This window comes from Prinia subflava, chromosome 6 (genome assembly GCF_021018805.1).
Source record: "Prinia subflava isolate CZ2003 ecotype Zambia chromosome 6, Cam_Psub_1.2, whole genome shotgun sequence".
Taxonomy (NCBI): Eukaryota; Metazoa; Chordata; class Aves; order Passeriformes; family Cisticolidae; genus Prinia; species Prinia subflava.
In genome coordinates, this window is record NC_086252.1 from 27179482 (window position 1) to 27192366 (window position 12885).

The 12885-nt window shown below is 46.7% G+C and overlaps 1 protein-coding gene across 1 annotated transcript; it reads left to right on the forward strand.

Moving 5' to 3' along the window:
- Positions 1 to 308: 308 nt before the first annotated feature.
- INHBB (inhibin subunit beta B) lies at positions 309 to 4451 on the forward strand. The gene is made up of 2 exons (XM_063400839.1): positions 309 to 857; positions 3511 to 4451. Exons 1-2 carry the CDS (start codon positions 455 to 457, stop codon positions 4284 to 4286), a joined length of 1179 nt encoding a protein of 392 aa, XP_063256909.1. The 5' UTR covers positions 309 to 454; the 3' UTR covers positions 4287 to 4451.
- Positions 4452 to 12885: the final 8434 nt, after the last annotated feature.

Sequence of the window (12885 nt, forward strand, 5' to 3'; positions counted from 1 at the left end):
GCGTCCGGGGATGCCCCTCTGAAGCGACTCGGGGCACCGGGGCAGAGCGGCGCCGCCTCTCCCCTGCTCCCCGGATCCCCTCGAACCTCCGGCTCGCTCCCCGCTCCCCCTCCCTCCTCCCCGGGCTCCGCAGCCACCCCCTCACCTGCTGCCGTCCCCCTCCCCCGTGGAGCCGGGCTCTCTCGGTGCACGCCAAGCCTGTTCCCCCCCCAACTTCGCCCTCGGTGCCTGCGCGTGCAGCCTCCCCACTCCGCCTCCCCGGCGACACACGCCGCTATCCCGGGCGCCCCCTCCCTCCGCCGCGGCTCCCCCCCTGCGCGGAGCGGTTGCGGCCCCCCAGCTTGGCTGCCACCGCCCCCTCCGCGCCGCGGAGCGCTCGGAGCGGCGCTGCCTGCAGACGGGCTCCCTGCGGCGCTCCGGGGCGGCCCCCAGCTCGGCCCCCCGCTCCTCCGCCATGGACGGGGCGGCTCGCCGGGGGGTGCTGGCCGCGCTGCTGGCCTGCGGGCTGCTCCTGCTGGGCGCCGCGGCCACCCCGACCCCGCCGGCCCCCGCCGGCGGCTCCCCGCAGGACACATGCACCTCCTGCGGCTTCCGGCGGCCCGAGGAGCCGGGCAAGGTGGACGGGGATTTCCTGGAGGCGGTGAAGAGGCACATCCTGAGCCGGCTGCAGATGCGGGACCGGCCCAACATCACGCACGCCGTGCCCAAGGCGGCCATGGTCACGGCGCTGCGCAAGCTGCACGCCGGCAAGGTGCGGGAGGACGGCCGCGTGGAGATCCCCAGCCTGGACGGGCAGGCGAGCGCCGGGCCCCCGGCCCACGACCCGGTCTCCGAGATCATCAGCTTCGCCGAGACAGGTGGGCGCCGCCCGGCCCCGCGCCCCCGCCGCCCGCGCCCTCTGCCCGACCCCCCGCGGCCCCTGCCCTGCCGCGCTCCCCGCCTGTCCTGCCTCGCCCCGTCTGTCATTCCCCCCTGCTCGACCCTCGTCAGTCCCCCTGCTTGACCTCTGTCAGTCTTCCCTCTCGCCTTGCCTGTCCTCCTGCCCACCTTCTCTTTCCGCCTGCCTGACCCCTGGCAGTTCCCCGGCTGCCCTTGCCTGGCCCCCTGCGCACCCTGCCTGTCCTTCTGCCTGGTACAGGCACCTGGCCGCCCAGCTCAGCCACTTGCCCTCCGCCTCATTCGCTCTCCCCTCTGCCCCGCACCGCCTCGCCCTGGCCCTGCCCGCGCCTTCCCGTCCTCTCTGCTTGTACCCCTGTCCCCGGGATTCTCCCCGGGTTGTGCTCTGCAACTCCCCTCTCTTGTCCCTCCATCCCTCCGCAGCCTCCGTGCCCCTGGCTCCCCTCCGGCGGTCCTTCCAGCTGCACCGGGGCTTGTCTCCGTCCCTGCGTGTCCCACTGTCCCTCCTCTGCCTGTCCCACTCCATCTCTCGCATCCCTTGCCTTGTCTGTCTGCCCTGCACGTTCATCTGGTTCACTGCCTGCATCTGTCTGTTGAGGCTTGCATTTGCCCATCCTCTCTTTCCGTTTGTTTCCCATTTATTTAGCTTTCATTTGCAGTGTTGGCCTTGTCTGTTTGTCCACTACGTGCGGTGTCCTACCAAGTGTGTCTGTCTGCTCTCTGTCCATCAGTCCGTTCCCTGACTGCCCTCCATCCCCACGGTACCAGCCATCTCAGTCCTGTCCAGCCATTGCAGTTATGTGTCACCGAATCCCTTCAGCACAGCTTTCCAGTACTTTAACCGCTGTCCCTGTGAACTTTGCACATCTGGCTGGAACAACATCACTCTGCAAATTACCTCTCTCCTGTCTATCTGCCCATCTCTCCTTTCCTTCATCGCTCTATCGCTTGGTTCATTTTTCTCTCTCTATCTTCTTGTGGCATCTATATATCATTTGTCCACAAAATAAATCTCTTTCTATCCTGTATGCTGCCCACTCATCTTCTTTATCTACCCTCCCACTTACTGAAGGCATATACATTTACAGTATCTATGGGATCTGTTGCATTATACATATGCTTGTTATATTCACATACAAAATTTATGAGCGCACACAATCTCACACAACACAAGTAATGTGGATCGGTGCAGCAGCACCGTACTGTTCTTTTTCTGTCACTGTCACCACAGTTTACGGAAAAGTTGTGTATTTACTAACATGCGAAAGGCTTTCTTAGTGTACATTTTGGGGGTTATTATTTTTTAATAGGATGTTGTTGGTAGATCGGGGGTGGGCTTGTACTTCCATTTGGTATTCAGTCAATCGCTGTCTTTTGTAACACTTCCAAAATTGACTTTATGTAAACCGTAGACAAACACAGTGAAAATTTTTGTCACTGAACTATTACAAGGTACTGAATGGGCTCTGGAGGCACATTTGAAAGGCATCTAGGGTAACAAATGAAGACACCGACTACGCAAAAAATCCCATTCAGAGATTGACAAAAATGCTAAAGATTCTTAGGGAAGGAAAAGGCAGAAAAGATCTACATTTAGCTCTGTACAGACGGAAGCAAAACCGATAAGGGCAGATGATAAAATGCCTTTCCAGCAATAATTTTAAATAGCGATTGGGATGCTTTGATTCAGGGACCAGAATTACGGTCTCCACCATAAAGGCCAGCACATTTATCACCTACGCCAAATTTAGTTAGGACTTACAGTACCACATTGCAGGAAGGCCGCTGGTATTTCTGAAATATTTCATGCAGCAGGCTCTTCTGTTTACAAATAAGGGTTATGTCAGACATTTGGTGACATTTGGTTTTCTGTGACAATTTCTCTCCTTTAATTCTGGTGTTGCTGAAAAGCGTATTGAGAACAGCCAATAACGGCATTACAGCGGGAACAACCGCTTCATTGCTTTGCCTCGTATGGGAGTTCATCGTTTTGGGGAGAAAAGGCAGAGATTGAAATGATTAATAATAGCAGATATTCTACCAGACTAAGTGGGGGTTAGCTTGATCTGTTGGACAAGCAGGCACATTTCTGAAATATTTTCCGTTCTGTCTCGTGAATCCTCTCCTTTAAACTGCGGCGAGAATATGTGCAAATCGAAACAAAATCCCTGGTTTGGCATTGGCGTTTTAGTGGTTATTGAAAGAGCTCTCCCCATGAGATTTGGCAGGTAGCTGAAAGTTAAAACTATTCTTAAACTGATGAGATAGCAGAGTCCTTGTCCTAATGCCAGTTTTCTTCAAGGTGCTGCTGTAGCATCTTTAAATCTGGCTTTCTGGAAAAAACATATATTCAGGAAAGCTCTTACTGATGTCTGTGGATCTGGCATATCCGACTACAGCCCCATGTTGAAGGTTGCTGTGGGAAGTCCCCTTTTCAATTAATTCTGGTTGCAAATTGGGGATATCTGATGCAGTGCATGCCTTCTGACTGGCACAGCCTCGTCGCTGTTCGCTCGATCTGCTGTGCTCTAGCGTTGTCCCTGAATCCAGAAAGGCGCACAAGCTAACATTTCCTTTTTGACTTAATCTTGCTGATCTCTCCTTATCTTGCAGACGATCTGGCCTCATCTAGAGTCCGCCTCTATTTCTTCATCTCGAATGAAGGGAACCAGAACTTGTTTGTCGTTCAAGCCAGCCTGTGGCTTTACTTGAAGCTGCTTCCATATGTCTTAGAGAAAGGCAGCAGGCGAAAAGTAAGAGTCAAAGTCTATTTCCAAGACCCGGACACTAGCAACAAGTGGAATGTGGTTGAAAAGAAAGTTGATCTCAAAAGAAGTGGTTGGCACACTTTTCCCATGACAGAGGCGATCCAGGCTCTGTTTGAGAGGGGAGAAAGGAGACTGAACTTGGATGTTCAATGTGAGGGCTGTGAAGAGTATTCAGTGCTGCCAATTTATGTGGACCCCGGGGAGGAATCCCACCGGCCTTTTTTAGTGGTGCAAGCCCGCCTCGCCGATAACAAACACAGGATCCGGAAAAGAGGCCTGGAGTGCGATGGCAGGACCAATCTATGTTGCAGGCAACAGTTTTACATTGACTTTAGACTCATTGGGTGGAATGACTGGATCATAGCACCATCAGGTTACTATGGGAATTACTGTGAAGGGAGCTGCCCGGCCTACTTGGCCGGTGTCCCGGGGTCGGCTTCCTCTTTTCACACCGCTGTCGTGAATCAGTACCGAATGCGGGGGCTGAACCCGGGCACCGTGAACTCCTGTTGCATTCCAACCAAACTTAGCACAATGTCAATGCTGTACTTTGATGATGAATACAACATTGTGAAAAGGGACGTTCCCAATATGATTGTGGAAGAATGTGGTTGTGCTTGATTTAAGGTGTGTTTTGGGGGGGAGAGAGAGAGAGAGGGAGAGAGAGAGAGAAACATTCCTGTACAAGATGGTGTTGGAGGAAGTTTCACTGTGTATCCAGGCATCAGTGTTGGAAAGTCACTGTGGAAAAGTTTGACAAAAAAAAAAAAAAAAAGAAAAAAATAATCATTTCACTTCGGTGTCAGAACAGTGGCAGTTTGTGGATCATGGACACTTATATATTCTATCACTTATAAGTTAATTCTATGAAATAACTTAAAGACACACAGACACACACACAAAAAATGTGGGCACGCACACAAACACGCGCTCATACACACAGACACAGACACACACACACACGAGGCAGCTCGGAATAGGGACATGAGCACAGAAAGTCAGTGACCAGTGACGACGGACCTAAATGCCTGCCAGTACGAGTGAACGGCTGAGCAGCTGTTTCCCCGCCTGCCAGCAAAGCCAGACCGAAATGAGCTCCCTTTGCTTAGGCAAAAGCACAGACTGTGAGAACACAACGTATTCTTGCACGCAGGTGTCAAAATGACCAAACTTAGAAAATTAAAAAAACACAAAAAAGAAAAAAAAAAAATTGACTGTCACCTCTTAGGTCTAACAGGAAGCTGCAGGACACCTGCCTTGGGAGGCGATCACTTCCTCTTAATTTAAATTTATCTAAACATAAACATCACAGATACCCACTTCTTCCTACAGCACTTCCAGCAAGGAATCGTGTGGTTCCATCGGGGCAAGAGAGAGAGAGAAAAGGGGACAGACATGTAAGAAACTGCTGTATTTCTAACACCTGGCCGTTGCAGAGTCACAAGCTGGGCTGGCGTGATCCGATGCTTTCACTGCCCACTAGCAACCCATGGTTGGCTACACCCGCCGTGTCTTGGAAAAGGGAATCGATACCATATCTGGACTCTGTTGACTGTTGGCATCTCTCACTGTTCGAAGAACAAAAAGTCAAAAGTTGCAATCTGTGTTCTTCGGTGGGGGACTCAGCAAGGCTGAGTCACGTGGGGGACGAGCAAACAAGCAATGGCCACCACAGTTAAACCAATGAACCCTAGAGAGGAGTGGCAGCGACAGAGTGGAGACGTTCTGGGAAATGCAGTGCGCTTAATACCAGGCGAGGAACATTTTTACAAGTCTTGGAAAGGAGGAGAGAGGAGAGTGCTTTCAATTTCTTTACCAGGAGGTGTCAAGGATGGCCATAAAGATCAGAAAATAATGATACAGCATAGCACTTGCAAACTGCTTGAATGCACGTATAATAGCACTTGCAAATTTCAATGCCTTGAAAAGTGGTACTTGATAGTGCACTTATCTTTGCTCACTATCTAGGTAAACAGGTGCCGCATGAGCTATGCAATTTAAAGTGTTGACCCATATTAGACCATACTGGACTTATGATATGACTTTTTTATATTTTTTTATACTTGAAATTAAATCTTTTGCTTCTTTTTTAAAGCGAATGATTGCTTTTAATGTTTGCACTGATTTAGTTGCATGATTAGTCAAAAACTGCCATTTGAAAAAAAAATGTTATTTTTATAGCAGCAAAAAATGAATACAGTTAAATGTATTATACATAAATTTTGGAACCAAAGAGGCCAACATATTAGTTATAATTTTTATGAGATGGCAAAGCCATCATATATCATGTCATACTGAGCAATCCCTCACGAGGCCTACCAATTGTTTCAGGGTACAAAATGGATTCTGTTTGTTCTATTCAGTGTCTTTTCTATACCATACGCACATGGAATGTAGAGTGAAAAAAAAGTGACTATTGTAGAATGCATTACAATATGTGCATCCTTTAAATCCAATTTTTATGTTTATTTAATAAAGTTCCTTTTAGATTCTGTTCCATAATAATTTAAAACCAAACAATTTTCACTTAGATTTGCTGTTCAAGTATTTTACATTTGTGTACAGTTTAAATAAATAAAAAAGATTGAAAACTGGATGTGCTTTTTTTTTTTTCAGTGTGTAACATCTGGAGGAACTCGCTTACTTTCAGGACTGAATAGGCTGCAGACTGTGAACTGTCGCATTAGACCGTAGTCGTATTAGTCATTGCAGAAAGCCTTGTCTGAGAGCTCAGCTGCGATCCTAAAAATGTTACACTCCAGTTTTATTGCTGTCTATACATGTAAGCATCTGCTTCTTTCTCTCTGCAGCAGTGCAGGGGCTCTGGGTGCAGGAACGGCGCTGTTCCGCATACCTGCAGGTCATTTACAGCAAGTTCCTGGTTCACCTGCTGTGTAAGAATGTAACTTCTTCTCTGGGTCACTCCCTGATTGCCTGGAAGAAGTGAAAAAAATATGTGGAAAGCTCTTCCAGGAATAAAAGACCAATAGTAAGTTTGATTAATATTTTTTTTTCCAAAACTAGCTGACACTAAGAAAAGGGTTTCTTTTTATTAAAACATCTCCCTTTTACTAACAAGCCCTCAAAAATATTGAGAAATACTCAAGTACTAGCTGCACATATATCCAGATATTGATTTAATTGATCTACACAGATAAATTCTTCCTCCTGGAAACCTGAGCAAATGCCAGCTTAAGCTGACAGAAGGACCTCTGTTGACTTAGCAAATGTTAGATCTGACCCTGAAACCCAAAAAGTGTTGAAGAAGCAAGATCATGCAACTAATGATGGGTTCTAGTTAAAATTCACATTCAGGTGTAGCTCTGCCCAGCTCTCCTCACAGCCAGGCACTGGGGTTAAACGGGAGACCAGCAGGAGTAATTTGTGACTGTGTCAACAATCTGCTTCGCATAACTTTGTCCTCCAGATCAAATTTTTTAAATATCTCACAGCTTTCTCACCACCTCGAGCTGCACATTGATTGTCAAAGCCACTAACCACTCACTGTTGCCACTCCACCTCAGCAGCTTTCTCTCTGGTTTTCATTCCGTGGTTCAACTGTGCTACTGATGAGTTCAATAAATTCCCTTTGAAATCAGTGGCCAATAGCCATCCCTTCCCTCTGAAGGCATGTTTGCCCTAATATGACACTGTCATTTATAAATAAGACCGGGCAGCCCTTTAAAAATGGGATATATTAAGAAATCTTGTCCATTAAAATGCAAAGCCCTGGAGGCTAGCTCCAGTTAGGTTTCATTCTTAATTGAAAGTGTTCTGTTTCTGGGGTCAAAGCCAAACCCTGCATTGGACATTGGGACTCCTTTGCTCAGGAGGAGACCAGGGTGTCTCAGCGAAGGATTTGGACCTGCAGACCTGGGGAACAGGGAACTGCTGGCAGCCAGGATGCTTCGAGCTTGGGCTGGTCAGGGGTGAGGGGCAGAGACAGGCTTTGCTCTGCATCCCACTGCAAACCCACAAGCAAGCTCAGGACCCTGAACTCTTTCACAGAGGCCATCAAAAAGCACCCCTTTTCTTTGTAAAAGTCTTTCCCAGCTTTATTCTCCTGTCCCTGCCTTCTCTGCTCCCTGATCTGTAGCTAGAGTCATGGTGTTTATGGGACAGAAACAGAAATGTAAGGAAGGGCATGAATATCAGGATAGTGTGAGGGGCATCATCTGAGAGTGGAAGAGCTGGATCATAGTCCAGGCTCCCAGGTCCTTTTATTGAGTGTGAAAGAGACTCTAGAAATTGATGTGAACTGAACACGCTTGGAGTTTGCAGCATGGAGTCAGCTGCTGCTCTGGGCTGCTCTACAGACAGTGAGGTGTTCTTGTATCCTGGTGCTGACAACAGCCTATCACACAGATTTCTAAGGCTAGAATTAAATAAAATCATTTTTAATTTTGGAGGACCAATCTGAGACAGTTTGGGGTTGATTTTTCAGAGATGTGACAAAGCTACTGCTTTTGCCAGATTTTTACACGGGAGTGCAGGAATTCCGCTTTGTGCAGCTTCCACCTCCTGCATTTTTTAAATCAAGCAAAATGAAAAATGAGATGCCCAAGCATGATGGCTGCTTTTCAAAAATTTTGGGGTTTTCCCATCTGTTATTCCCATCCTTATAAAACTGAGCATCCAGTTTAATTGCTTTATGCAAGGTTAGGTACTCTGCCTCAAAAAACAGCTGGGTCATATCCATACCCCCCCATCCAAAGGTGACTTGGTGACTCTCTCTTGTCTTTGATAGGCTTTGAACTTGATTCTGTAAATGCTAAATCAGTGTTTCTATCACGTGACAGAATCAATCTCTGGAGCTGGAGAATCTTCACCCTTTAAAATATTCTAACACAGGCAAAACTCCATCCCGGACCTGCCACTGCTGTTAATGAGGATGGTGCGAACAGGGTGACTGTCACAATGTGATGCAACACAGCACTTGTCGGATTAACTCTGCGTACATCACAGATTTCCACACGTAATACACACCTGCTCCCAAACTGCCAGCTCTCACCTTCTTTGCTTTGTCACTCGTGAGAGATGAACTCAGCAGCTGGAAATGAATTGCTGCACTTTCCCTGCCACTGGAGTAGAGGGAAACCCCTCACCGAACGTATCCTTCATAAGGATAATTTTTGTATGAAGTGGTTTCTACTGGAAAGGGTGAGAGAACATTTTCCAAAATGGATCAGAAATACAAATTTCTGTCTGAGAGGGGATACAGAAATTTTCTGTCTATTTCGGTTAATGCTGATGTCAGTCTATAGTAACTCCCCCAAAGTCTGCAGATGTAATCCAGGCTAGGGGCACCCCTATGAGTAAAGATACACCTGAATCCGGTTTCCTGGAATTCCTGATTGGGCCTAGCTCATTCTCAGTTCTCAGTATTTCTCAGAAAAGTAATTTTTCCTTTTGAATTAGCAGCTAGAAGTTTTAGCAAAACCCACACATGCTGGGTGACAGATCAGAACAAGAGTAGAAAACATATAACTTTGTCATGAATCTCCATACATACACTGGAATTTGGCCAGGAATTAGCAATCTGCATCAGTACAAAATGCCCCAATAGCTTTTATTTGCTTGCCTGGTCAGTAACCTTGAACTAAAGCTGGATTTACATGCATGCTTGTAACAGTAGGGTCCAATTTTATTTGGGTAACTTCATTGATTTCAAGGGAATTGTTTCTGATTTGTACTGGAATAAGTGGGAGCAGATTTAGGTTCTTTAATGTTCTTCCAGTTTAGCTCTTGGAATAACTTATATTTCATTATTATGTGTTTATGTAATTAGTGCAATTACATCAAATTATATAATTGGTACAATTACTTGGACTCATGTAACCACTGCATATAGCATTTCATGCTGTAAAATCTTTTACTCTGGAAAAAAAAAAAAGCAGTCAATATTACATGGGAATCTTAATTTGTTTTTAAATTCCAGTATCAAATTTAGGGCCTGACCACATGCAAGGAACTTCTGGTTCACATCAGTGGAATCTCTGAGCAGGCAGCTTGCAGCCTTCACCATAGATATTGCATTGTTAATCTGATTTGGCCAATTCTATTCAACAGAGGCCCTCCTGGAATGTGTGCAGCTCTAACCAGCCTTCCTTGTACAAAGCAGAGACATCAAGCTTTTACACACACACACACCATATGACCTGAGAGATCTCAAAGCCATCAGAGCCCTGAGTTATGTGTATAGCTTTTTTATACTTGATCAGATTTACTGTCTTCATGATCTATTCACTGAGAATTTTAAACCATTATTTTATTACATTCATAGACTCTCACTTTTTGGTCATTGAAACTGTTTTGTTCCCCCCACAATTTGCTTTCAGGCTACATTGTTGTGAAAGCTTGTTAAGTATAGGGCTCTGCTATATCTGTTGTGGGCAGAGGGAGGTTATTCTGCCCCTGTACTCCACTCTGATCAGACCCTACCTGGAGTCTGCATCCAGCTCTGGGGCCCCTAGAATGAGAAGGACATGGACTTGTTGAAGAGTCCTGAGGAGGGCCACAAAAATGATCAGAGGGCTGGAGCCACTCTCCTGTGAAGACAGACTGAGAGCACTGGGGCTGTTCAGGCTACAGAAGAGAAGGTTTACGGTGCCTAAAAGGGACTATAAAAGAGCTGGAGGAGGACTTTGTACAAGGGCATGTAGTGATAGTCAAGGAGTGATGGCTTTAAACTGAATGAGGATAGGCTTAGATTAGCTGTAAGACACAAATTCTTTATTGTAATGGTGGTGAGGCACTGGAATGGGTTGCCCAGTGATGCTGTGGATGCCTCATCCCTGGAAGTGTTCAAGGTTGATGGGACTTTGAGCAACCTAGACTAGGGGAAGATGTCTCTACCCATATCAGGGGGGCTAGAACTAAATTATCTATAAGACCCCCTCCAAACCATTCTATGAGTCTATGAAAGTCAAAGTAAGCATACCCAGCAAAACAGGAAAAAAAGGTAAGAAGGAAACTGATTTGATTTCCCTAGGTCAGACCAAGAAAGAACCAGGATAAGAGCTGTGATTGATAACCACCTGATGGATCTCTCCTCAGAAAAGATCAGCCCTCCCAGATGCTGTGCATTTGGAGTTCTGCCCTGGCCCAAATGCAATCATTGAACCCAGCTGCCAGTGCACAGACCCCAGGAGAGGCACTGCTGTACCTATCTCCACAGAGTCTGCCTGCTACTGCTCTTTCTCATTTTGGACCTGCTTTTGGAGAGGGTTCACCTCTCTGTGTCCTCTCCTGCAGTCTGGCCTTTGAAATCAGGCTACAGCACAGCCATTTTAGGGCTGCAGCTCGTGCTGCCTCACTGCCTTCCTCCAGCTGGTAAGTGTGCTCAGTGCCTGTTATTTTTATCTTGAGCTTTTGCTTTGTTTTTGAGGATAATTACACATTATTGCTGCAATATGTTATAATAAGTGCTATGAAGATGACTATTGTATCCAAGGGGAAAGAAGATGTGGCTGGGGAGCAAACTTAAACCTATGTGTCAGCAAAACAAACACGCCGTGTTTGGGCTGTGTCCGTCGAGTGGTACCAAAGAGGCATTTAGGTTTTGCCCAAGTGGAGGCTGCTGCACTGATCTCGCCCCTCTTCCCTTTGTTGGCTGGGGCGGCTCATGCCCGTTTCCACAGAGGAGGTTGTGAGGAGCTGTGGAAGAGCTGCAGCAGCCGCGCTTTGCTGCGGCCGGAGCTGAGCTCCTCACCCCGTGATGGGGGAGCCAGTCCTGGGCACAGCAGCAGGAGCCAGGTGGGAGAGTTGGATACTGCAGGTGGTATCTGTTTGAGGATAAAGGGTTATAAACAATACTGCGTCTGGCTCCTGTGAGCTGAAGCAGACTGGGCTCTTGGATTTTGGACCCCCATGTGCCACATACTATTAACTATATTCTCTGTAATCTCATTTGGTCTCATATGGCCTGGTTTTGGGTCAGGTTTTGGAACTGATCCTCAGCTGTTTGGATTCCAAGGTTATCAAAAATAATTCAGGACCTTATAAATTAAGGCCTTGGGCTATTGTGAAAGGAAACAAACAATGTTATCTGTCTTAATGAGAGTCGTGTATGTGTATTTTGTATCCAATTGTATTTGTTACCTTTAGCTGTGATACTTCGTAAGACCATATAATTTATGAGGTGGTTATCAGTGACTCGTAAGTATTTATTTATGTCTTATATGTATTGTGTATGTTTGGTTTGATCAGGGTGGCATGTTTGCATGGGTGAGTACCATTTCACCTGTAAACACACAGACAAGAAACACAAATTTGCTTTATCTAAGCAAATGATAATTCTGCCATGTTAATGCCCCCGTAATAAAATTTATTTTGGAGGATCCCGATGAGAGATTGGAGATAATGCAGTGTAGCTACTGACTATTTTGAATAGATTTCTTGTCTCTTGTGTGCCTCATCCTTGGTAAGTTGTCTTGCATTCAGCAGGCAGTATGTAGGTGCCCTAGTGATGGCTGGAGAGAGGCAGCCTGTTCTCAGATGTGGCTCTGCTCCAGCCTGCTCCACATCCAAGAGAGTGCAGCAAACCACTTTTGCTCAACTTGTGTTTTGAAATTGCTCAGAAACTGGTTTGGTCTTTAGCACAGTTTGCGGCAACCTTGAGGCTGCCTTTAGGACAGCTGCCAGGGGTCCCCAGTGTAAAAGCTGAGAAAGGGCTGGAATACTATAGTGTCCTGACCACATGCCTTGTATTTGGCTGTGCTTCCTATACTGGGAGCCTTTGGGTGGCACTAGGGTGGAGTGGAACCCATCTAAGTCTCTGTGCTGAGTGTTTTTTATTAAGTATGTGATAGACACAGAGATGCAGGGTTTAAACCAGCTCTGTTTCTGTTAGCTGTGCACCACAGTGCTGGAATCACTATGTTCACAGTGCGTGACAATGAATCAAGCCCTACATTTCATTTTATGGGTGGGTTCCACGTACTTTGTTCTCATTTTCTCCTCCCCTCCTTTTGACAATTTAGACATGTGCATCTTGGAGAACATTGCTTCCAGACTGTATCCCCTTGAATGGGGTTACTGCATCAAGCAGGGAAAGTAATGCTGTATTTAAGTTCTATCCTAAATGAAAGCTTTTTCTACTTTGCATGCCACAAATAGACTTTTAATTATGGGGAGCACATGCTGTAAGTGCACTCCAGGATTTGATTCCATCCTTTGTCTGTTAAGCTTGTGGATGTGCCAGCTCTTAGAGTAATCTTTT